This window comes from Halichondria panicea, chromosome 17 (genome assembly GCF_963675165.1).
Source record: "Halichondria panicea chromosome 17, odHalPani1.1, whole genome shotgun sequence".
Lineage (NCBI taxonomy): Eukaryota > Metazoa > Porifera > Demospongiae > Suberitida > Halichondriidae > Halichondria > Halichondria panicea.
The window spans coordinates 1,959,438-1,984,156 of record NC_087393.1 but is presented as its reverse complement, the minus strand read 5'-3'; the positions used below and the strand labels follow the sequence as shown (position 1 = coordinate 1,984,156).

At 40.5% G+C, this 24,719-nt stretch overlaps 5 protein-coding genes across 11 annotated transcripts in view; 3 read left to right on the top strand and 2 right to left on the bottom strand.

Moving 5' to 3' along the window:
- Positions 1–14,201, bottom strand: part of LOC135350820 (RNA polymerase I-specific transcription initiation factor RRN3-like) — a 46,977-nt gene extending 32,776 nt beyond the window's left edge. Inside the window, exons 1-13 of one of the 6 annotated variants that reach the window (XM_064549668.1) lie at positions 14,076–14,201; positions 13,882–13,990; positions 13,113–13,401; positions 12,169–12,269; positions 11,877–12,107; positions 11,708–11,755; positions 11,568–11,648; positions 11,385–11,423; positions 11,176–11,312; positions 10,794–10,924; positions 9,579–9,643; positions 9,264–9,463; positions 7,146–7,515 (exon numbers count right to left, since the gene is read on the bottom strand). In XM_064549668.1, coding sequence (XP_064405738.1) covers positions 7,377–7,515; positions 9,264–9,463; positions 9,579–9,643; positions 10,794–10,924; positions 11,176–11,312; positions 11,385–11,423; positions 11,568–11,648; positions 11,708–11,755; positions 11,877–11,960 — 924 coding nt within the window. In that variant the 5' untranslated portion in view covers positions 11,961–12,107; positions 12,169–12,269; positions 13,113–13,401; positions 13,882–13,990; positions 14,076–14,201 and the 3' untranslated portion in view covers positions 7,146–7,376. Of the gene's footprint in view, positions 1–7,145; positions 7,516–9,263; positions 9,464–9,578; positions 9,644–10,793; positions 10,925–10,980; positions 11,146–11,175; positions 11,313–11,384; positions 11,424–11,567; positions 11,649–11,707; positions 11,756–11,876; positions 12,108–12,168; positions 12,270–13,082; positions 13,402–13,881; positions 13,991–14,075 lie in introns of those variants that run through there. The other 5 variants (XM_064549669.1, XM_064549667.1, XM_064549670.1 and 2 more) reach the window with 5 other exon arrangements.
- The window catches only part of LOC135350778 (uncharacterized), a 52,880-nt gene extending 29,217 nt beyond the window's left edge, over positions 1–23,663 (top strand). Inside the window, exons 3-7 of one of the 2 annotated variants that reach the window (XM_064549611.1) lie at positions 16,427–16,525; positions 20,316–20,414; positions 23,108–23,206; positions 23,259–23,334; positions 23,434–23,663. In XM_064549611.1, coding sequence (XP_064405681.1) covers positions 16,427–16,525; positions 20,316–20,414; positions 23,108–23,206; positions 23,259–23,334; positions 23,434–23,648 — 588 coding nt within the window. In that variant the 3' untranslated portion in view covers positions 23,649–23,663. The remainder of the gene's footprint in view (positions 1–16,426; positions 16,526–20,315; positions 20,415–23,107; positions 23,207–23,258; positions 23,335–23,433) is intronic. The other variant, XM_064549612.1, reaches the window with a different exon arrangement.
- Positions 1–24,719, top strand: part of LOC135350761 (serine/threonine-protein phosphatase 6 regulatory ankyrin repeat subunit B-like) — a 248,755-nt gene that overhangs the window by 194,264 nt on the left and 29,772 nt on the right. The window lies entirely within an intron of this gene.
- LOC135350774 (RNA polymerase I-specific transcription initiation factor RRN3-like) overlaps positions 5,438–24,719 on the bottom strand; it is a 55,656-nt gene continuing 36,374 nt past the window's right edge. The window contains exon 14 of the mRNA XM_064549608.1: positions 5,438–5,745. Within this exon, the coding sequence (XP_064405678.1) occupies positions 5,686–5,745 (60 nt within the window). The 3' untranslated portion in view covers positions 5,438–5,685. The remainder of the gene's footprint in view (positions 5,746–24,719) is intronic.
- Positions 14,227–15,249, top strand: LOC135350808 (uncharacterized). The gene has a single exon (XM_064549649.1). The coding sequence runs from the start codon at positions 14,227–14,229 to the stop codon at positions 15,232–15,234; it is 1,008 nt and encodes a 335-aa protein (XP_064405719.1). The 3' UTR covers positions 15,235–15,249.

The following is a 24,719-nucleotide window of genomic DNA, read 5'->3' as shown; positions in this document are numbered from 1 at the left end:
TAATTTTTTAGCGGTCCCTATATTAAAAGTAGAATTGTAAGGTGTTGCTTTTTTACTCTGTTGGTTTTTATAGATCTACTTATTTAGGGTTAGCACTTCAGTGCTCTAGTTATCTTGCGTTAGCCGGTATCTGGTTGGTTAGCGCATGCGGATTGGAGTTATGCTCTCGTCTGATAGGTTGTCTCCACGCTTATTTTGGTGTTTCTCCCGGCCAATACTAGCAATTTTTCACGTTGTAAATGTTTTTCTAGTCGCCTGTAGGTTTGTTGTACAGCTATAATTATGCCTCGGTGCGCATGCGCAAGCGAGGTATACAGTTGTGTGTGTGTGTGTGTGTGTGTGTGTGTGTGTGTGTGTGTGTGTGTGTGTGTGTGTGTGTGTGTGTGTGTGTGTGTGTGTGTGTGTGTGTGTGTGTGTGTGTGTGTGTGTGTGTGGTGTGTGTGTGTGTGTGTGTGTGTGCGTGTGCTGCTACAGCTGCTCAAGGATGAATCAAGTGCAAGTAAAAGTTTCTATAGGCTTCTAGTCATGTTTACTTGGATTATAATTCGTGGATTTGCGAAATAATGCTTCGTTCTCGAGTTATGCCTAGTTTTGCTTACTTGGAATGCCATTGCAGCCTTTTCAGAAGAGCACGTAGTCAAACTTGTTTATATACCGAGTGTTGCTATTCTACTTAGTAGTTAGCTCTGCACTAGAACGCTAGCTATTCGTAGCTGCAAGAGTGAGAAGAGAGCTGCAAGGCTCTGCTAATGCAGCCATTAATTTTAGACTTGAACTTTTGGCATCAATCGTTTTTAACAACAATCATGGTCGATCATTACCCACTCTCTGAGTTTTTGCATGCAGCAAAATTAAATTGTTTCTCATGTGTATAAAAGCTATTAGTAGCTTTATGTTATGTAGCTTTGGCATCTCCACCGAGGCATCAGCACCTGCGGTGCTTTCATTTTCTTTATTAGTATAGTAGACTTTCATAAAAGTTAGTAATTAGATGGACGTGGCCTGTCCATAATTATAGGCTAGTGTCAGCTTTCACTCCGTTCAGACGATTGTCATTCACACTGTTGCTGGCTGTGAGTTTTTTGTTAGCATAGCAGGCTAAGGTAGCTATCAGATGGGCTAGAAACTTTCAATCAAACTTTCTATCTACTTCCTTCAATCCACTTTCGTTTGTTATGATGTCATTGTTTACTGAGCATACACGTTGTTATCCTGCGTTAGCCAGTATCTGGCTAATGGTTAGCGCATGCGCAAGCAGTCACTACCAGGCCCACTCTCAGAGGAAGTGCGGCCTGGGATCGAGGCTATAGAGTTGAGTCTTTGTGCTATTGATCGGTTACTGGAGTCATATACACACTGTACATTGACTGGTCCGTAGTTATTTTGGAAATCAGAATTCATAATAATTGTAGAGTACTTATACAATGTGCTCTCCATAAAACGTCTGTAGGATACTTACATGTACATGTGTTTGTTCTCTTAGTCCCAGAGAATAGTCAATTCTCATACACTATACACATAATAATAATTATACCACTATAGGCTAGAGATTAATTAAGTTAGAGGTTATAGCATCAGTATCTACCATCATTATGTAGGACCAGTCTGAGAATTATAACATGCACGATCTACCGAATATTGTAAATTGCATGTAAGCTATTACAGACAAGTTTGGTTGATGACACGTACTATGCATTACATTTACAGTACATACGCTATGCAAGTTTTAGATAAGATTTTACGAGTGCCATAATTATCTCAAAAATGATATGAGCGTCTGTCTATCAATAATTATACATAGAAGAAGAAAAAGTAAAGCCTGGGGACGAGGCTACACTTTAGTAAACGAGTAAGCACAGAGTGTACGGTACGTCTATTTACAAATTTGCATTTATTGGTAATTAGTAGAGTTTGGCAAGAATGCAGAATGCTGGTATCCCTACTTTCCTATTTGTAAATAGACGTTCCGTATACTCTGTGCTTACTTGTTTAGTCGTGCCAGGTATGAGTATATATTTGAGCGTTTGCAGCATTCATTGAGTGTTTTATTTAGACTATTATGTACATGTGCATATACCTTGTACCCTGCATTCTGTGTTATGACACAATAATTATGCACTCAATATCCCTATAATTATAGAGTATTTACGTAGGTGCACGGTTCTCGTACCATTAATTATTGGGAAATGGGAAATGTTTGGAGTATTGGTTTGGTTAATTTGAGGGGCTATTTACAAGATAGGGAAAGATTAATAGCATCAGCATCTACGTGTATATCATGCACCTTAGATGAAGTAGAGAGGTATTGGCAACGGAAGTGGTGCACGTCATGCTTTTATAATGAAGTCTACGTGGCCTGAAGCCATCCCAAGCATTCTATCCGTATTTCGCTCTAAAACTCCCGCGAAAACCTGGGAAACTTATTGTATCCAATGCATGCTTCTCAAAGACCCCTCCAACACTTAACCTATAGTACCCCCTGATGGTGAGTATCAGCACACATAATAATATACCATTCCTGGGATTACATGTATGGTTATAATAGTATCATATCTACACATTCACGATCTACTGAAATAATGTTACCAAAAACGTTTGATTGTATTATGCTCCGCACAATATCTCAAAAATAATGATCAGCTGTATCTATCACAATAATACGTATTACATGTACAATGTCCATGTCATGATTTGCATAGATAAAGTAATTATTATGCTTCATGCACTAGAGTGTAGATTGGTGCCTTTCATGTCGTACTCAGGGTTTTCATAAAACATGTTTACTTCTATAGAACAACTCAACAGCTCTCCATCGTGCCAGTCACCAAGGACATGAAGAGGTGGTGAGGGTCCTCTTAGCAGCCAAGGCTGCAGTCAACACTCTGAACAAGGTTTGTGTTAGTATACAACTTGTTACCCTTTACTTAGTTACACATTCATAATTATTCATTATAGTTTGAGTCTTGTTCAATCAGCCTACCAACTAGAGAGTGGTGATGTCATTAGGGTAGTGGAATGGGTCCATGTGACTGGGAGTGTCTGGTTATATTGAGTGCACTAAATTGTGCAACACCTTGTTTGTAATAATTTCTCTGTCGGGAGCCTATAACCTTTTGCTTAATTAGTTACCCGTTCTGATCAAAATGTGTAGCGTCTAACGAAAGAATAGCTGTGTCAGTAGGTGCATGGGTCAATTAATAGAAACATGACGGGTACATGCACTGTTTTTGTTCATGACATTCTACAGAGTGGAGAGTCTCCTCTCTACACAGCCAGTTTCGATGGTCACCAGAAGTGTGTGCAGCTCTTGCTTGAAGCTGGGGCCATTGTTGATGTACAAAAAGAGGTGAGTGTACGAGTCAGTGTAGTTGTATTCATTATTTCGATTCAATAGACGCTCATGTATATATGTAAATGTACAGTAAAAGCCAATGTAAGTACGTTTGAAGCATTTCCGTTTTGATAATGTGTTGAATTTTATCGTATCATTGCAATTTTTCAAAGTACATGCAGTATTGCATTTGCGTTTAAGAAATGATTAACGGCACACAAAGTGACGGTGGTCCTACACTGGTTTGTCGTATCTCAATAACTAGCTATAATGAAAGCACCGCGGGTGCTGATGCCTCGGTGGAGGTGCCAAAGCTACATAACATAAACTACTAATAGCTATAGCTTTTATACACACATTGATTATAATTATCATGATGAACATCTTTATCTGGGTAATGATCAACCATGATTGTTGTTAAAAACGATCGATGCCAAAAGTTCAAGTCTAAAATTATGGCTGCAAGTCAGCAGAGCCTTGCAGCTCTCTGCTCACTCTTGCAGCTACCAATAGCTAGCGTTCTAATGCAGAGCTAACTACTAAGTAGAGTAGTAACACTCGGTGAACAAGTTTTGCTACGGACTCTTCTGAAAAGGCTACAATAGCATTCCAAGTAAGCAAAACTAGGCATAACTCGAGAACGAAGCATTATTTTGCAAATCCACGAATCAAAATCCAAGTGAACATGACTAGAAGCCTATAGAAACTCTTACTTGCACTTGATTCATCCTTGAGCAGCTGTAGCGGTCTACACACACGCACAGATACACAGATACACAGACACACACACAGACACACAGACACACTACCGTATACCTCATTGTGAACACATGATAGTTATCTACTGAGCATGCTCACACTCAAGGAACTTAATTGCGAATAAGACTAAAATCGTACTCCTCATGCGTAATTGGAGAGCGTTATGAATGTAATTGAAACATGGATTTTCCCATCTTCAGTAACATGCATGCCCCTTCTGTTTGCACCACTCTTGTACATGTTTCCTATCAACACAGAACTCTTAATTCTATCTAGCTGACTGTGCTGTTTGGACTGACGCAATGCAACTTCTCTTTCTATACCAGTCACAGTAATAGAGGTGTTTCTTTAAAAGTTTACCCTCGAAATAATTATACCCGCTTCCCACTACAGTAATTATAATACAAGCTAGGTGAGTGTAGGGAGTCAGTGTGCCGTATATCATTATATTCAGTGTACATTGTGATCAGTTAGTTTTTAGCTGCTGGCTGCTGGTGTTTGTGTTTCCCTTTATTTTGACTTTACTCTGTATACAGGATGGATTCACTGCATTACATGTAGCCTGTCAAAATGGTCATACGAACGTCACAGCAACTTTAACACGAGCCCAGGCTAGCGTCAACATCCTGACCAAGGTTAGCAGAGAGTGACCACCCAAGTCCACCTGTGACAACCTATTCTCTCCCCATGCAGTTCAATAGGACTCCTCTGATGTCTGCTGCCAAGAATGGACACTCTGCCATTGTCCGTCACCTTCTCTCCTGTGGAGCTGACCCCAACCTCAGGAACAAGGTGAGCCATTACATCATGTGGTAGTGTATTGAGTCGTGCTCATACAATGCAGGACGGTCAATCTGCCTACGATCTGGCTCGTAAGAATGGACACACTCAAGTGTGTGAATTGTTACAGCCTAAACAGTGTAATGTTATGTAAGTACGTACTTCTATGTGTTAATTCTTTATATCTGCTTTTGTATAAGAATTTATGTTGATTATTTCATGCTCAATTAGAAGAAAAACTTAGGTACGTATGCAGTGACGCCGCTGTACAACCTATAACTGCTCCTGAGAAGAAGTAAGACTGTGAGCATTGGAGGTGCCTGCTATACTCGCATCATTATAATTATTATACAACCTGTGCCTTATATAATTATTTTTAAACAAATGACACATAAAATGTACTGTAATACATTTGTAATGCAACTAAAACACCCCCCAAACCCCAAACATCTGCAGAGCATCGATCCACTTAATTCAAAATCCTGTACGACACTCTTCATTGCACCGTATACATTGTAGTGGGTAATTTTCGGGGCGTAAAATTCATTGAACTTGAACTGCAGTGAGTTTGCTTCCTTGCACAGCATTGCATGCGTTCCGGTAAGCACGCCCAGGAAAAATGTTCGTCAAATAGCAAATTTTTACCTACATACAAATCGATTCTGTCGATGTTCGAACAGTAGTGAAAATGATTTCATCCTATATAATTATAACAACAGACTACTATACCCGTGGCTGCCCACGCGCGCCTCGGGTAAAAAGTGCTCAGTCTATGATGGTGATACAGAGTAAGGTAGATGAGTCCAGTGAGGTAGTCATGGGCAGACTGTTGGGGAGAGAGGAGGCCATGGCATAGAGCTGTGGTCATCTTCCAGCTGAGAGGAGAAAAACATTACATAATTACCATGTATAACATTTAACTATGGTCGCATGAATATGCAAGAATTAGTATGTCATATCCGAGGCGTGGATATTAATTAGGAGTCGCGTGCCCTTTGAACCCAGACGGGATTCGGGGTCACGTGACTGTGGTTAGGTTTTGGGAAAGTACTGAGAGAGGGGCCCCTGCGGTTAGCATTAAGCATGTAAGTGTTGGGGGGGGGGGGCTCATTCAGCCCCCTTACTGGTAATCACATCAAAAGATGAAAAGGAGTGGTCAGAGTAATGTCTGCATGACAGGGAGGGTGGGAGGCTCGAAAGTTGAGCAGTTGAGCAGCCCGATATGCACGTGTAAGCCAGTAAGTCACGCATGCGCGATATACGGGGCCACGCCCGAGCACCTCTATAACCGAGGTGAGGCCGCAGTTATGATGCTTCCTCGTTATAATTATAACTACGTTTAACCCTTTAACCGTCACGGGCCACGATTGTGGCCCGCAATAGTGATTTTTTTTGCGAAATTATAATTCTGCGATACTTAGGAAGTAGCTCGAACTACGCACATCCCTGTATAGAGGAAGAGCTGTAGAATCACGTGCAATTTAGTCTAGAATTTTCCAAGCCACGTTGCTATATTAAAATTTCATTAGCATCTTACCGCACGAAGTTTATAGCTATGGCTAGGTTGTTTACTTGTGCCGATGTGCTTGAACAGCTTGAGGACAGCAATGGCGATGTCTCCTCTGGTGATGACAGTGCCTATGAAGGAGAGGGGATAGTAGGATACCTCCCAAAGGCTACCAGCTTTATGCCAGACGCTGATGAACTGTCTGGGACTGAGGACATGCATGACATGGACCTAGACGCTAGAGCTATGGACCAGGACGGTGAAAGACCAGGAGAGGGCTCACTGTGTGACTCTGGCAAGTATAGTATAGTATAGCTAGAATATCAGTAGTAAGTATAGTATAGCTAAAATAGAATTAGCAGTAATGAACAGTCTTTATGTGAGCTTGTAAATTTCATAGATCGTTCACCGATATAGTATTACATGTACGTATTGTACTTCAAATTGATATATTTTAGCACTGTTACATTCATATGATGAGAAAATCAAGCTTAGTCAAGCCTTTATACCATATGATAGGCTGATCCATAAAAAAAAATTTTTGGATTTTATCTCACCGCTGGCCGAGCATTTAAAATGATAAAAACGGGTGAGCGTAATAACCGTGGTTGTTATGGCAACACATGTTGCACCATTTTATTCTTTGTTGTATGGGCATTCTATTGGTATATGGTTGCTAGGCATTTTATTGCTCTGGAAACCCGATAGAGAATTTACAGACATTTCACTTCACTGTTAATTAAGAATCCGACGGTTAAAGGGTTAACTACATTAAACTACATCACTGTGATTGGTTTAATAGACTATTTATAATGTCTTTGGCAGTTATTCAAAATGATAACAAGGGCCCTTGATGCATAGTAACCATAATATTACAGTGATGCATAGTAACCATAATAGATAAGTCTGTACGCGTAAATCGTTGTCGTCGTACATGTACAACGCAATTTGTTGTGTGTAATTATTTCGCTCTCCACCTAACAATTGATGTCACAAGCTTTACGTACAATGTACCGGGGATACATGTAAAATCTGGTAATTGCTATAGTGGAATAGATGTTGGACACCATTTTTCCTCACCTCTGCTATTTGCATTTCCTCCCACTCCTGATAGAGTGACTGTACGTACAATGACGACCTGTGTTGGGTGAAACAAGTGAACAATATCAATAATGGTAATTTACAAAACAATTAAAAGGAACAATTTTTACTGAGTCGATATAGTTGCTGTAACAGAATAATTATATACATATCTCCTATTAATCAGCTATATACCGTATCCTCCCAAAAATATCCCCACCCTTTAATATTCATTTTTAATTAAAGCAGGGAAAGGGCTAAGCTCTGCCGTATCCTTGCGAAAATACATCGACACTTTTCTGCAAGAAGTATACGTAGGCTTATTTAGGAACTGGGCGTTTAATCGCGAACGGCGAGTTTTCACTCAAATATACGCCCTCCAACGGCCTCAAATCGAGGCTTACACTTGAATGGCTCTATGATAATTCTTTATTAATTTTCATTTCAATACATAGCATGAACATTTATTTCATTGACAACGGAAGGTAACGTGACTTCCTGTATCTGTCACAAGCTTGGAATTTGCACACTGACCAATCCGAGCGTGATGTAATCTACTTTCTTGACTGATTACATCACCCACGCTCGGATTGGTCAGTGTGCAAATTCCAAGCTTGTGACAGATACAGGAAGTCACGTTACTCTCTGCATACATCTGATGTACAGTATGCCTACGTTCGATACTCTCTTCTCTATCATAATTATACTCTTGGTAGTATGATATAAGGAATGAACTCGTTGCTCGTCAGATGTAGCAGCAGGAACTTCCTGAAGAATGGTAGCTCATACTCTTACAGAGCTATCAGGTACTTTCAGAAAACCAAGGCAAGGTAATCTGCAAAATTGGCCTGGGTGCATGCAGATTTGTGTTAATTGTTCCCTTTCTCTCTGCATATTATAGGACTAGCTGTTCCCTACATATATACATCATCAAGGGCAAATTAAATAGGTCCCGAAGCTTATAATTATGTCTGATCTTGCTTGGTCCAGCAAAGAGTATAGTAATACCTAAAAACTTGCTTTCTTCACTAGTGTACATGTGGTATTTAGCTATTACGCATTCTCAAACTCTTTATTCTGTGTGGGCGTATATTGAATCGAGCCAAAATACCCTTGTGCAAGACTTCAAAGCAAAAGAGAGGATGGACGTTGATTCAAGATTTTCACGAGGGTACGGTAGTAATAAAACCACCGCAGGTACATGTACATGCTGATACCTTGGTGGAGGTGCCAAAGCTACACAACATAAGGCTACTACCGTATTAATCTCTTATTAAGGCGTCGCATTATGCTGGTAAAGGTGGTCGTATTAGGAGGCTGGAAAAGCGTTTTTTTTTACCTCCAATTAGAAGGCGGCCCTCTAAGGACACGCCATCCAGCCTCAAAACTAGGCATAACTCGAGAACGAAGCATTATTTTGCAAATCTACTCAGGAAAACATGACTAGAAGCCTATAGAAACTCTTACTTGCACTTACTGATTCTTGAGCAGCTGTAGCAGTCTACACAAACACACACACAAACACACTACCATAATTATACCTTAATTATACCTTGCTTGCACATGCGCACCGTGTACACACACACACTACTTGCTTGCGCATGTGCACCGAGGCATAAAAACTCTTCCACTTGTACTGTGGAACCTCTGATAAAGGATAATGGTTTCTGAATAAGGGCGGTCGACACTAACCGTAATGAAAATTTTTGTCTTGACAAAGAGGCTGGGTAAAGGAAAGTGTTTCTGTGTACTTAACGTACAAATAACATGCACCTCTCTGTTATTAAGTATTAACTATTGTAACACCTTTTCAGACAGTAGGGGTCAAAGGGGAAATAACAGTCGAGGAGGTTGGCTTGCTCCTGTTGCTGAACCTTAACTTCTGGAATCACAACTGGAGTCGAGAGAATGAGTCGTTTGTTCTGTTCCAAGATGGAGTAGCAGAACACTATCTCGTGATGGTTGGTGATGGAGGCAAACACTTCCACTACTGTCGGGAGGCACACCTGAGTGTGTGGGGGTGTGGTGGGTGGACAGATTGTGAGGGTGAGGAATGGACACAATACAGAGTAAGTCTAACACAATGTACAGTCAGATCACAACCTGGGTAACTGTACTCACCTTGAGAGGGTTGAGTCGAGAGGAGATGACTCTCTCAAAATTGAGCTGTCTCGAGAATTTCAATCCTGTAAATACAAAAATGTAATTATAAAACAAACTCGTTTCTGAAGTCTACCAGCTAGTGGTGTGAGGGTGTGTAAATACAAATTTCTACTATCATTTTTTTTTTTTTATAATAATTCTGCAAAATGCATGGATACACTAGTAGCATATTACGCTAACCTAATGTGTGCCCTGTATATATTACTTACAATAGCGAGTACAAATTAAAAATAAAGACTAATATTATTCTAATACAAGTGACAGAGTACATTTCTCTTAAATGACAAAATCGATGTACTTTCCTGCAGCTCCAGTGGTAATTCATTCCACACAGATATTGCTTTTGGGAAAAAAGAGTTCGCATATGCAATTGTTCTGCAAATTGGTCTTTCAAACTGTATATTTTTTGTGCTTCTTAGATTGAGAGGGCATACTCAGTGGTGGATCAGGGAATTTAAAGTTACCATTTATTACCTGGTAAAGGTATGATAGCTTCAGGTACAATCTTCTTGTAGAAAGGGACGATAGGTCCACAGTATCTAATAGGGAGTCGTAGTCCATATTCCAAAGTTTTGTGCAGATTTTAAGGGCAAACTTTTGTACTTTTTCTATTTTGTGAGAATTTGTTTTTTGGTGTGGATCCCAAACAGGGGCAGCATATTCCAGTTTTGATCTCACAAGGGAGATGTAGAGTTGTCTTAAACATTCTAGTGACGAGTGGCCATAGAACTGTCGGTAAATTATACCAACCTGCTTGCAGGCATTTCTGCACATTTCTTCTATGTGTTTTGACCGTGAGAGGTCGTGAGAGATCCACACGCCAAGGTACTTGTAGTGGTCAACTTTAAGTAGGGGACGTCCACTGATATTGAGACACATGTTGGGAAGTGGTGGGCTGAATTTTCTTGATATAGTCATGTATTTACACTTGCTTTGGTTAAACAAGAGTACATTTCTTTCAGACCATGCTTGGAGTTGATCAATATCTCCTTGCAATTTTATATAATCTTCAGGAGATTGAATAGGATGGTAAAGAAGAAGATCATCAGCATAGAGCAAGAGACTTCCTTCATTTTGATGTAGATCGATGTCATTTATATAGATTAGGAAAAGAAGAGGTCCCAGCACCGAACCCTGGGGAACTCCTGACACAACCATTGATCTGTAACTCACCGTCTGGTGAGTCCAGTAGTGCCTTATGCCTAAACACAAACACGTAGAACACAGCCTGACAGAGTGAGAAGAATGGACCGTGAAGTTTGACCTCTGGTTTCATGTTGTCAGGGGAACAGCTATCCAAGTATCTGCATAACACGGACATTGTGATGAATTGCCACATTTGGCATTTACGAACCCTTACCAAAATCAATATTGATTGATTTGAGGGGAGGGATAAATGCACATGTACAGCTCAGTGTAGCGATATACATCTGTATATAACATCTGTCATGTATTGGGTTTTCCAGTAACATAATTATGCAGATCAATTTGTCCATGACTTTTACATAAGTTGGGCTCGGTTGTTTTTAAAATGTTTAAAAGTACATGAACTTACTCATGAATTTGACGCATCATGATGCTTAGACACAGTTTGGCCATCGTCATGGGAATGAACTTTGATCTGGCGATGTAGCTAGCAATATAGGCCGCACAGGTTTGTCTCAGTACAGCAGGAGTGTTGAAATCTTGAAACTGGACAAAAATATAGAGAGAGGTTATATAATTATGATCTCTATATTTAATTAGTTGGACAGGAGTTCACACCTTTTCCCACAGGAAATCCAGGAAGATACCCGGGAACGACTGAAAGAAATTTAACTATAAGACACTAGCAAAATGTGTAAAGATCTCACTCACAAGTGTACACACATATAATTATAATTATACTCTTGAATACACAACAACCATACACCTACACAGCTGAACATATACAACCCTCCCCCTCACCTCGTGTAGAATGGTGAGTCTGAAGAGGAGGAACTGGACGTGGGAACATGCATGGGTGGGAAGGACCATTCGATCACATATCTGCAGCAAGAGTGGGATACCATTACTGAGCATGAACAGACCCTCGTATAGTCCGTTACCTTGAGCAGTAGTGTGAGGAAGTTCCTGGCTAGATCCACAAGAAGCACCTGTTACAGTAGTGGACAATACTAATTATATGGGGCATTGTGAACAGTCAACTATAGACTACAATGTATGCCAACTTATGACACTATAGTTGTACAATACGGTACACCACATTATAGACACACCATCATTGTAGCAGAGTGAGTGGAGGTGGTCCAATAACACAGTCATCATAACGTCCATTTTTTCAGCACTCTCGTTACTCATCACCTGGACATGACTGTACGATGGTTCAAGGTTCAACCCCTCCTTGTTGTAACTGGGATCATGTTCAGTGTCTACTTTAACATGGAATTGAGTACCATCAGCATCATCACTGACCACTCCGTGCTCCTCAAGACGGGGGATGTCAACCTTTGAGGAGGGGAATAGAGTGAACACATCTGTGCATTTACAACGAGTAGATTGTACTCACATCGATAGAGAGCACCTGATGGAAGATGAGCTCCCAGACACCGTCTCTGAGGGCAGGGCAGTATATGTGGTCAGATACAGGACGTTCTTCAGGGCTATCTCCTGCACACAGGTACAGATTAGTGCAGGTACAGATTAGTGCTGTGAAGCTATTCACCAACAATGGCGAAGGGCTGGAGCTCTCCCCCGCCTATACATATATAGGTTTAGCTTGCATAGTCTCATGAATCAGCCGCACTTAGAATGTCCGTCTGAGCACTTTAGTATAGAGGTCATTCCATAATGGAATGTTAATTGTCATTACGTCAGTGTCAAAACCAAAAGAATTTAACGCATGCAAAAGGTCAACCGCGAACGCTTGACTAGCAGCTATGAATTTTTGTTTGGCTTGCTCCAAGAACGTTGCTAAAAGAACAAGAAAAGGTTGCACAGCACTATTGTGCAGTCAACTCAACTTACTATTGCTCTTTGACTGGCTAACTACTGTTAGGCTGTTAGGCTGATTAGCGGCTAGCTATATATGCGTCCTACTGTATAAACGCATACACTTCTCGTCATTCTTTATTTCCTTTAATTTTGTCAATCCTTGATCTGATTGGTCAGGCCGGAATTCCGACCTGGCCAAAAAAGTCATGACCAAAGTGCTCAGACGGACATTCTAAGTGCGACTGATTCATGAGACTATAGCTTGCATGTAACTGTCTAGCAGAATGATTTATCTAGCTAGCCTTTTGTAATAGAGTAGAGCATCCATGCTGCCCTGAACAGATGTAGTCTCGCGGACCCAGACCCTGATAATATATCGGCTGGTCCACGAGACTAGAACAGATGTTCACACATCATATAATACGCGTGGCTTCCATGCAATGGAAATTATTTTCTACGCTTCTGACCAAAGCAGTTACATGCCACAACCTTGTATCTCAGAATACAGTAGCAGCTCACTTGAATGTCTGGTCCCCTCCCTTTGAAGGGATAGTTCTTGATGAGGAGTGGCATGAGCACTGACGGAGCCGTGGGTACTAACTGTAGAATGGTGTCCATAGCCTGGTGGATGTTACAGCTCACACTAGCTGGGTTAGTTGGTATCCATAGCTGTTGTAAGAGCAAAGTGAGTGTGCTCTTGAGATAGAAGGTCTGAGCGGAGATGAGGTTGGCCAGGTATAGTCAATGTACAGCTGGACAGTGTCTGGATCATTGTTGAACCATGAGAATCTCTGGAGGAGGTAACAGTCTGTGTTTGTGTGCAATAATTTCTTAATCAAAAAGTTTACAATTATGTGCGACAGGTAAAATAATTGAACGAATAAAATAATTTTTAAGATTTTTGATTACTATAGCGAGAAATTTTCGCTGGTGCACATTTTGCTATTTGGCTCCAGAGCCCTCAGCAGGAATGTCCGTGGGTTCAAATATTCGCGCTTCAAAGCAAGGAAACCACACCCACCAATAACTTTGCATGCGAAGAAGTACTGGTGTGTGGGAGTTTATCCCAGTACATGTATATTAAATTACTCTGCCTCGAACTTAAAACGCAAATTTTGCACCGAAAATTTCCCGTCAATATGTTAATACAGTAATTTCCGTGGGTTTAGTGGGAAAGCTGAATCCGAAAAACCTACCGGAAAACATGCAATACAGTGCATGCAATGAAGCAAACGAAAATTGAAAATCACCTGATGTATAAAACAATATTTTACCACGTAAAAATTACCTGCTCACTATACGGTATTGAAAACTGCCATACACTTTTTAACACATTATCATGGCGGCCTTGTATAATTATTTGTACTTGTGTGATCGATCATGATGATGCACTCAATCTGCAGTGTAGAAAAAATTAATGAACAATAATTAATGTTCATTTACAACTCTTTATAGATCTAGAAATTAATATCTTCTTCATACTTCTTAAATTAAAAGATGACGATTCCGTTCGAGCAAACCAGAACCCAGAGCACCAGCAAGGTACGTTATGGCAAGGCTTGTTCTTTCACATGAGTCACAGCTGAGCATGCCATTTTTTCATCAAGCACCGCCCTTCCTAGATCCTTGCAAGATGGCTGAAATGTCTGAAGTGGATCTGGATGCTCTAGTGGTCCAGGTGGAGGGACTGGGCCTGGAAGAAAACAAAGTGGGCTCTGGGGCCTATGGAATAGTCTTCAAAGTCACAGTCAACGGAAAAAAGTGTATTGCAAAGAAACTTCACAATATCTTGCTCCAAGCTGACAACTACTACCCTCATGCCCCCACTCAGCAGAGGGAGTTCATTGTGAGAAAATTCCGCAAGGAGTGTTGCATTCTGAAGAGTTTGGATGATCCCAACGTGGTCAGCTTTGAGGGAGTCCATTACGGCCATGACAAGAATGACATCAGTCTGATAATGGAGAGGCTTCATTCTGACCTGGCCGACTTTGTCAAGAAGAATCCCAGCACAAACCTTGCCACTAGAATCCACATTCTTTACGATGTATCTAAGGGCCTTCGCTACCTTCACTCTCTGACCCCTCCCCTCATCCACCGAGATCTCACTGCTCCCAACATCCTGCTCACTGAGGACCTCACTGCCAAGATCGGAGACCTGGGCGTGTCCAGGTATGTGGATCCAACAGTGCCCACCATCTTGTCCACTAATCCGGGACACCTCATCTACATGTCTCCGGAAAGCCAAGTGGAGAATCCCGTTTACACTACCAAGCTGGACATCTTCTCTTTCGGGAATCTCATCATCCACACTGTCATCGGGGACTTGCCTAAGGTGTACAGAATTCTTGATAATGATCCTAATGAAGCAGTGTACAAGCGTGAGTGGAAGATGGAGCTGATGAGACGAAACACATCTGTCCATGTTCAAATGGGGGAGAACCACGCCCTTTATCCTCTCGCTGTTCGTTGCCTCCACGACCGACCAGAGCAGAGACCAGCAGTTGAGGAAGTGAGGAGCTCACTCAGAGAGCTGGGTCACAGGCACCCCAGAATGGTGAGTGCGAGAGAGAGGGTTAATTACTTCCTATGTTACGTATATACTAGTGTATCCACAGGGAAATGTAATTGTCAGCACATGTAAGTATATATACATACTTATAGAGCTAGCTGCTTCCATAATTGCAGTAAATTATAAGATTTGCAAAAACTTTGGGTTTGTCCTATAGAGTATATTATGGTATATATACCGTTTTTCTAATTACAACATGATTTTCCAGTGGGGCACAAAATAAGAAAAAAACTATAATTCCAGTTTGGAGCATGATTATAATATTAATATTATTAGAGTTGCGCTTAGCAAGAGTACTAGTAGCTGTCGTATTTCTACGAGGCTATCATAGATCAGTTGTATGTAGAGCCTCGATTACAGGCCGCGTTATAATCTTATTTTCTAATTTACCTAAGCGCCAATAATTTCAGGATTTACTTGGCGCTCAATTAAAAATTAAACAAGACTTAACAATGTATGATTACAGTGAGTGCCGCAGCTAAGTATTAAATAGCCAATGCAATTTCTGTTTAAAACTAAAAGGAGATGTACTATCTACAATGAAACTATAGGTAAAGCATTCTAATGAGTACATAATGACTTCTATCAGGAGTATATATAGCCTCCTTCACAAGGCCTCAAAAAGGAGGCCTGCTACTGACTACTGTTTCGCAAAATTATTGGATAATTTCCCCGTAATGTTTCCATTAAACTGACATTTTACCCGAAAAATATCCTGAATAACATATACACACAAAGAACACTACATACACAGAGCTATATAGCTAGCTAGCTATATAGCTAGCTAGCTAGAGACAGAGCTGTACGTTTGATTACAGCATACTATTTCTTCTGATAGAGTCTACATGTAGACTTTCACCAAGGTTAGTGTCAGATGGGCGTGGCCTGTCCATATAGGCTATTGTCAGCCTTCCCTTCGTTCAGACGATTGCCATCCACACTGTTGCAGGCTGTGAGTTCTTTGTTAACATAGCAGGCTAAGGGTAGCTATTAGAATGCTATCACACTGGTTAGAAACCTTCTTCTCCACTTTCTTCAACCCACTTCCGTTCGTTGTGACGTCATGGTTTTACTGAGCATTATACGATGATATCCAGAGTCCCCAGTTTCTGGGGATTATGTGGCGCATGCGCAAACAGTCGATACAGGAGCTACTGGACGGTGGGGCTGATCCCAACCAGGCTGATGAGGTGAGAAAAATGAGTGTTTGTGTCTGTTAATTGCAGCTATAATTATGTTACAATGTACATTGTTTCATTCGTAGAATAACACAACTGTTGTTTGCTGGGCCAGTTACAATGGACATGATGAGGTGGTGAGGGTCCTTATTCGAGCTGGAGCTAATGTCAACACTCTAGACAAGGTTAGTTGTGCAGTGGAACACTTTATAACGAATACCATTGGGGAAAGGCCGTTCTGCATAGTTTATGTTATAATTTAAAGTGTTAATTGCCGCTCACCTGTAGAGTTAATTTTAGCCCGTAATTTTGAACCTTAGGACTCTGCTAAATGGTTCTTTAGATTTGAAAAGGCTGCAGAAACAAGCAGCCAAATTCCCTCCCCCCCCCCCCCCCTAGAAATCTGAAAATTAATGATGTCATAATAAAAATGTATGACTTTTCTCCTTACAATGTCTACAATCTCATCAATAAAACTATAGACTAGTAAATAGTAATGTATGTTTTGAAGCACTCAAAAAACCCAAATTGCACCTCAGATAACCATTTCTCAAAAAATTTTCCGGGAGAGGACCCTCCGACCTCCCTTAATTAAACGTTTCCCCCTCCCAGCTAAAAATCCTGTATGAAACCCTGCTTAATGGTGAGCATCAGTTGGATTGGAAAAGAATTTTGACTTTTGTGAAGATAGCTAGAGGTACAAAACGTTCTTTTGTCACGCTATGAGATCTTTATGTACCTAGAACGCTTTAAGACTGTGCAACTCATCGATGTACTACTTCAATCTATGATTAAACTGTCAGTTTAAGATTCCAAAATTGATTTAAATACACGCTTGCATTCATTATTATATGCACATGCATGTGCCTTTAATGGAATTGCCACGTTTGTTTAGAAACGGTAGGCGGTGCATGTGCGTGATTCAAAACAGGGCACTCTTTAATCTTCTTTGCCCTGGGTTCACCCATTAAGAAATTCTTACAGTATCACAAACATAATTATGTGCATTCAGTGCATGCATGCTATATGAACAATATTGTATTATTATGGCTTCTTCCTCCTCCGAGAGAGAGAGAGAGCAGAGAGCAGAGAGAGAGCGCAGAGAGAGATAAAGTAATAAAAATAAATGTCGCTTAAAATAAAGATGTTTATAGTCGAGTAAGCGCTAATAGTCCAGTTTCTACGGTATACAAGGAACAGCATGTAACCTGCAAAATTGGGTGATTGAAATTGTTCTGAGATTTGTTAAAGGACGTAGTTGTTCCCTGCATAATTATACTTCTTGGAGGCAAGCAGAAAAACTTTTATATCCGCTCTTGGTACCAACAAAGAGTAGAATCTTCCTCATTAATAAAACTGCTTTTCTTCACTAAACCACACCGTGCAATTATTGTGAACACATGGTATTTATCTACTGCGCATGCTCAAACTCAAAGGATTTTAATTGCGAATAAGACTAAAATCGCTCATGCGTAATTGGAAAGCGTTATGAATGTAATTGAAGCATAGATTTTTCCATCTTCAACAACTATTTTTAAGCCCACCCCACCTGTAGCTGCTTTGTAGCATGCAATTAGGGTGGGCGTAATCTCGGTAGAATACGGTACATGTACGTAACGTACCACATAGTCTCGTGTATATTCGAGCGTTTGCAACATCCATTGACTGGTTTAGTGAAACTAATGCAAGCGCCCCTCAGTCTATTTCCATGCATGTGTTCATTGGAGCTAGCCCATAATAGTACACATCTATCTACTTGTAGTTTGAAAAGATTAAGCAAGGATGGAGTCTATCTCCCATAATAGTATCTACAGTTATATAGTTGGAGAAGTATTTTATTTTGTAACGAGGATGGAGTCTACTGTGACTGGTAGAAACCTATCAGTCCGAACAGCACAGTAATTAAGCTAGAGAGAGAGACCAACCAATTAAGAGTTCTGTGTTGATAGGAAGTATGAAGTATGTACACGAGTGGTGCAAACAGAATTAAGGGGCATGCAAATGTAATTTCGAAAACTGTAGTTTTGCTCGAAATTACACCCACTCATTAAGAAACTAAGTCTTTTCTGTCTGCGTCTGAGGCCTTGAATATACAATGCATGGGCAAAGTAGCTAGGTATAAAGAAAAGTATACAAGTCAAGATTCTGTTCCTGTTCAGAGAAGATTGTCATTGTGTCTTATGCTTGCAAATTGGAGTAATTATTGGATCTAGCTATACGTATCTAGCTATATGACCGAATTAAATTCGCCAAAACTGTGCATGCCTCAAATGTAATCAACAACACATGCAAAGCAAGATCACCAGTGACTAAATTCAATCGCTATGTACAACAGGTGAAAATAAATAGTGACTAAAATCAACTATCTTATCGTACCCTATCATACATCCTACCACGTTCTACACTGGATTGTTCATCCACTACAACCTTTGTCCTACACTGGATTGTTCAGCTATCCTACCTTTCAAAGTTCAGTGAGCCCCCTCCATAATTGGATATATCATGAACACACACACATGCAGACACACAAACACACTACCGTATATACCTCGCTTGCGCATGCGCACCGAGGCATAATTAGTATTTATATCCCGTTGCTATGTTGTTGCCAAGTGCAATATGAAGCATATTGCACTGCTGAAAAGTCATATTGCACTGACCACAAAACGCCCCTCTGGCATTTAAATTAATTAAAATTAAATTAATACGCATGAGAAATAACAAGTATCAAAGTATGTCCAGCCATGCAGGAATGAATGTTCAGCACTGCTGGAGTTTCTTCTTGCAACCATGCAGGTTTTAAAATTGTCCAAGATTCATTTTGTGGAAGATTCTGTGTTCCTAGATCGACCTAGTCCTCAACCTCGTGATGCATGTCAATTCTGCTTCACCGTAGCACTAGAAGTGGCTCTTTTTACTGGGGGCATGAGCTGTTTTGCAGCAGTGTAGAAGGGAGCTTTCTTGGCTTGGTTATGAGGCCGAGCGTAGACCAGCACCAACATGTATTCACTGCACTGAGTAGTGGGGTGGGGCTGTTTCTATGCAGCAGTAGGTGGGGCGGGGCTGTTTTGCAGCACCAGAAGTGGGGTGGGGCTCTTTTGCAGATTTCAGCGTTGGAACTCCAACAATTTTGTGTCAAGCCATTCGTCGGTTGCCAATCTTATAGGCTGCAGATATACTGGCGTCTAGAAGAGAGAAGAGATGGAGCTGTGTCTAGAGTTGTCTCTGTCTTTTTTTGTGCAGTTTATATTGTGTTACTAGGACAGTGTTATGTTGCTATGCCCTCGGGATATAAACTAGTTATAACACGTGCACTCGGGCTGCATGGAATATATTGCACTCAGCCCTCGGGGCTGGCGCCCTCGTGCTTCAGTGCAATATATTCCATACATCCCTTGTGCCCGTGTTATAACTATAACATAATTACTCATGACACTTGAATGGGCAAGCAAACACTTGGTGAGGGTGTTCTACAATTCAATAATGTCATGTTACTCTGAAATTAGAGTGATCATGCACTAATCTACAAACCTATTTGGAAGACATTTGCACTCAATTCTAGATGCCCGTATATAGTAATCATAGAGAGCTAAGAACATCATGCCATAACACAGAAATGGTATGTGTACTGTTCTGCATGTACTGGGCGCATACAGGTTATGCTATTTCTGGCTTACAAATATTTTTGCCAAACTGTGTCATTGTACAATTTGTATATACCGTACTCTACCTAGATTACGCCCACCCCACTTTTGAGTGAAAGTTCCTGCATAGGTTAATTTGCTTCGAGAAGACGCCCACCAGGAAGTGATCAGTGAGCAGTTGTCAAGAAAAGGTTTAGCTGTTTCTTGTATAAACTGATTAGCCCCTGCCTATAGATATTCGCCAAATCGTATTTATTCCGGGCCAAATTGACTCGCTATACATGATGTATTACGTATGTTCACCTGCTCATCCTCACTTGACTCTGTACAGGATGGAGACTCCCCTCTCTTCACAGCCAGTTTCTCTGGTCACCAGAAGTGTGTGCAGCTCTTGCTTGAAGCTGGGGCCATTGTTGATGTACAAACAGAGGTGAGTGTACGAGTCAGTGTATATAATTGTATTCATTACTTCGATTCCTGAATTTGAAGTTTAGCTCAAATAGACGCTAATGTATACAACAATGTATACAGTAAAAGCCAAGTGCCCGTTTCGCTTACGTACTACACATGTAAGTACGTTTGAAGCATTTCCGTTTTGATAGTGCGTCGAATTTTATTGTACCGCAAAGTACATACGGCGTTGCGTTTGCGTTTAAGAAACAATTAACGGCACACAAAGCGATGGTCCCCTCTTTTTTTGTCGAGATAACACATGCTAAGCAATGTGCACAAGATTATATCTACGTACTTCATTCAATAATCGTTTGGAGTCTCTACAAGGAATAACTACAGTAACTGTATATCTTCTAATTCATCGAACACTTCCAGACACTTTTGGGCAATTTTCGTTGTTCTAATACAGTGAACGCTCTTTTAATATCCGGACAATACCGTATAACGGGAAAATTTCGTGGGTTCACATTTTTCGAGGGTAGAGTATAGTAATGCAAAAATTAAAACTCCCACGCACCGATATTTTCACATGCAAAGCTATTGGTGGGTGTCATTGAAACGCGAATATTAGAACCCACGAACATTTCTGCTGAGGGCTCTGGAGCCAAATACGAAAATCTGCACCCGCACAAATGTTCTACTTTACGGTATCTTGAAAAGTTGAGATACATTCGATCCAAGCAACGTAGCTTTATAGCCAGCAAGAGTGCTGCAAGTTAGATAGCTTTGAGGATTAGATAGCTAGTGCAGCTCATCAACTTAGCTAGCTTGCATTCAGCTGCATAATTATTCCGGATACTTCGCGTGCTCTATAAAAATATGTTCCAATTATACCCAGACAATTTTCAAAATAATTATTTTTTGCTGTCCAATGAATTAGAACATAATACGGTACATAGATCTACGAACAGTCCTTGTATTGACTGTATTGACTGTATATGCAGAAAACTACCAGCGACAAACGTACTTATGAATGAGTGTAACGGAGCAGAGTTATGCTCTCGTCCACTCTCTAGTTCTATGCCTTTTGGTGTTTTATCCCTGGCCAATCATAGCAATTTTTAATATTATGATTGCAAAAAATAATGTTATTGCGGGTCTTTTGATCTACAAACAGCCTTAGCAAAACGCTTGCTAGCCATATCACACCATGCACTAGCTCTTTAATTATACCCAAAAAGTTTGTATAGAGATCCAGCTGTTAAATGGTACAAAAACACAGGAGTACGAATAAACGCGCTGTACGTATGCTAGCGTACGTGATAGGGTACCATAAGCATACTTTCAGCGCTTATTTTTGCTCCTTATTAACGTGCTACGTACATAGTACATAAACATAACGGGAACTGTATATTGACCGCTACTGTATGTATGTGTCATTGGTTGTAGAAACAGACCTCTTTAGACTGCACGTGCGCAACTGGATTGAACTACAGTATTTTTTGAAACAGCGCTTTTCTAATTAAGCACCACTTTGATTCTCCCATTATCGTAATTTCGCAAACTTATTTTCGCGAACAGTGAGGTTTTACTTAAACTACGTTCCTCACCCGCGACCTCGTTTCGAGGCTTGTGGCCTAGCTGTGATATCATTTCACTGATAGCATGCAGTTACCATACAAATGAATTGTTTCTTGTGCATTAACGTTACATGTACAATTACAATGTCATTGAACTATCAAACACATTCTAATGCCATATACAAGGAACAGCAGATACATAACCTGCGGCAAAATTGGGTGATCGAAATTGTTCTGAGATTTGGGATAAAGGACGTATAGTTGTTCCCTGCATATACTTCTTGGAGGGAAACAGAAAAACTTATTATATCCGCTCTTGATACCTACTCACTAAATAAAACTACTTTTCTTCACTAAACCACACCGCGTAATTATTGTGAACACATGGTATTTATCTACTGCACATGCTCACACTCAAAGGATTTTAATTGTGAATAAGACTAAAATCGTCTCGCTCATGCGTAACTGGAGAGCATTATGAATGTCATTGAAGCATGGATTTTTCCATCTTCAGCAACAATTTTCATTCGCATGCCCTTTCTGTGTGCACCACTCTTTGTACATGCTTTCTATCAACACAGAACAAACACTTCATTTGCTGGTCTCTCTCTAGCACTGTCCTTGGAATGCCTGATCTGCAATGTAATTTAACTTCTCTTTCTACCGCAAGAGATACTAAAAGGGTATTATTTACCGCATTCAACAAGATGTCCATACATTGACTCAACACAAAGTCCATGTGATCACAAAAGAATATCACGATCAAGCACAAAGTAGTGTTCTTGTAGTGAGGTAGCTAGTTAGGAGTTTGGCAAGAATGCTGCTATTCATATATATCGTATAGCGTGTAATTTTCGTGGGGCAAAATATTCGTGGTTTTCGTGGTTGGAGGTCTGACCACGAATATTTTACCCACGAATGAAGCGACCTTGCCTACCTTTACCTGCAGTGCAAGCTCCAACCACGAAAATATTACCCACGAAATGTCTCAATATTGCTGAACCACGAATATTTTGTCCCCCGCCCCCGAAAATTACCCGCTATACGGTACATTCCTAGGTAAGCCAGAAATGGCATGATTAACTTGCACTAACTTCTAAGTCGGTCTATACCATGCATTATAAATTACATGTATTCTCTCCCAATGCAGTTCAACAGGACTCCTCTGATGTCTGCTGCCAAAAATGGACACTCTGCCATTGTCCGTCACCTTCTCTCCTGTGGAGCTGACCCCAACCTCAGGAACAAGGTGAGTCATTACATCATGTGGTACTGTATTGAGTCATGCTCATACAATGCAGGGTGGTCAATCTGCCTACGATCTGGCTCGTACGAATGGACACACTCAAGTCTGTGAATTGTTACAGCCTAAACAGTGTAATATTATGTAATTATACTTCTGTGTAATTTTAAAAATATTTTGTATAAGAGTTTATACGTTAATTGATTACTAATCTCAATCATTTTTAAACTTAGGTACATACGTATGCAGTGATCATGACGGTGTTAAGAGCGAGCATTGGAGGTGCCAGACTGCCAGTGCAGTTATACATGATGCTATAATAATATTATTGTACTCTCATTATACAATTACCCATGAATCGACCTTATTCCTTATTATTATCTGGCCTCACGAAATTAAGCTACGTACTTTTATAATTAACATAAGACACTGGCCTCCAAACCCCTAAAATTTGATCCCCCTTTTATTTAAAATCCTGTGTGACACTCCGAGTCATTGTACCGTATAGCGGGTAATTAAACTCTATAACCCTAACCCTATTTTCATGGGGTAAACATTAATTGAACTTGCACAGCGGTGATTTACGTGATCATGAGCTACATTTAGTTTCCTTCATTACAAGCACTGCATTGCATGCGTTCCGAGGTCAGCTTGTCCAACGAATTTTCACCCGCTATATACAGTGGAACCCCTCTATAACGGACACCATTGGGGAACAATGTTTTGGCCTTTACACAGAGGTGGCCTTTGTTGAGAGGTTGTTTTGTACACGAACTGTTCATTTGGGACCTGAGTGCCTGGCCGTTATATAGCAGCTGGCCTTTATTCGGAGGTGGTCGTTTGTTAATTTATACATGTACAGTATTCAATAAATATTAAATTTTAATATTCAACCTGTTTAATGAACAGCAGTGAAAATGATTTCATCCAATATAAAAAGTGATCAGTCTATGATGGTGACACAGAGTAAGGTAGTGATGAGTCCAGTGAGGTAGTCATGGGCAGACTGTTGGGGAAAGAGGAGGCCATAGAGCTGTGGTCATCTTCCAGCTTGGAGGCGAAAAATACATTACATAATTACTGCACAATCGGCATAACTGGTAACTATTATGACTTGTCTTTGGCATGATCATAGTTCAAAATGATAACAAGGGCCGGCATTATGTTTTAGTAAAATATACCAATGGTCGGTCATGTGACGTACATGCAATTAAATACCAGCAACCATGGCGATAAGTCTCTACACGTAAATAACTGTAGTCGTAACACACTTAATTGAAAAGGGACAAGCTTTTACACCATTTTCCTCACCCCTGCTATTTCCATTTCCTCCCACTCCTGATAGAGTGACTGTACGGTACAATGACGACCTGTGTTGGGTGAAACAAGTAAACAATCTCAATAATGGCAAAGTTTATAGTCGTGCAATTTATGGACTGATACCACTGAACAATTAAAACAGACCATTTACAAGACAACCAATTTCTGATCAGTCGATACAGTTCACAATACTGACTAC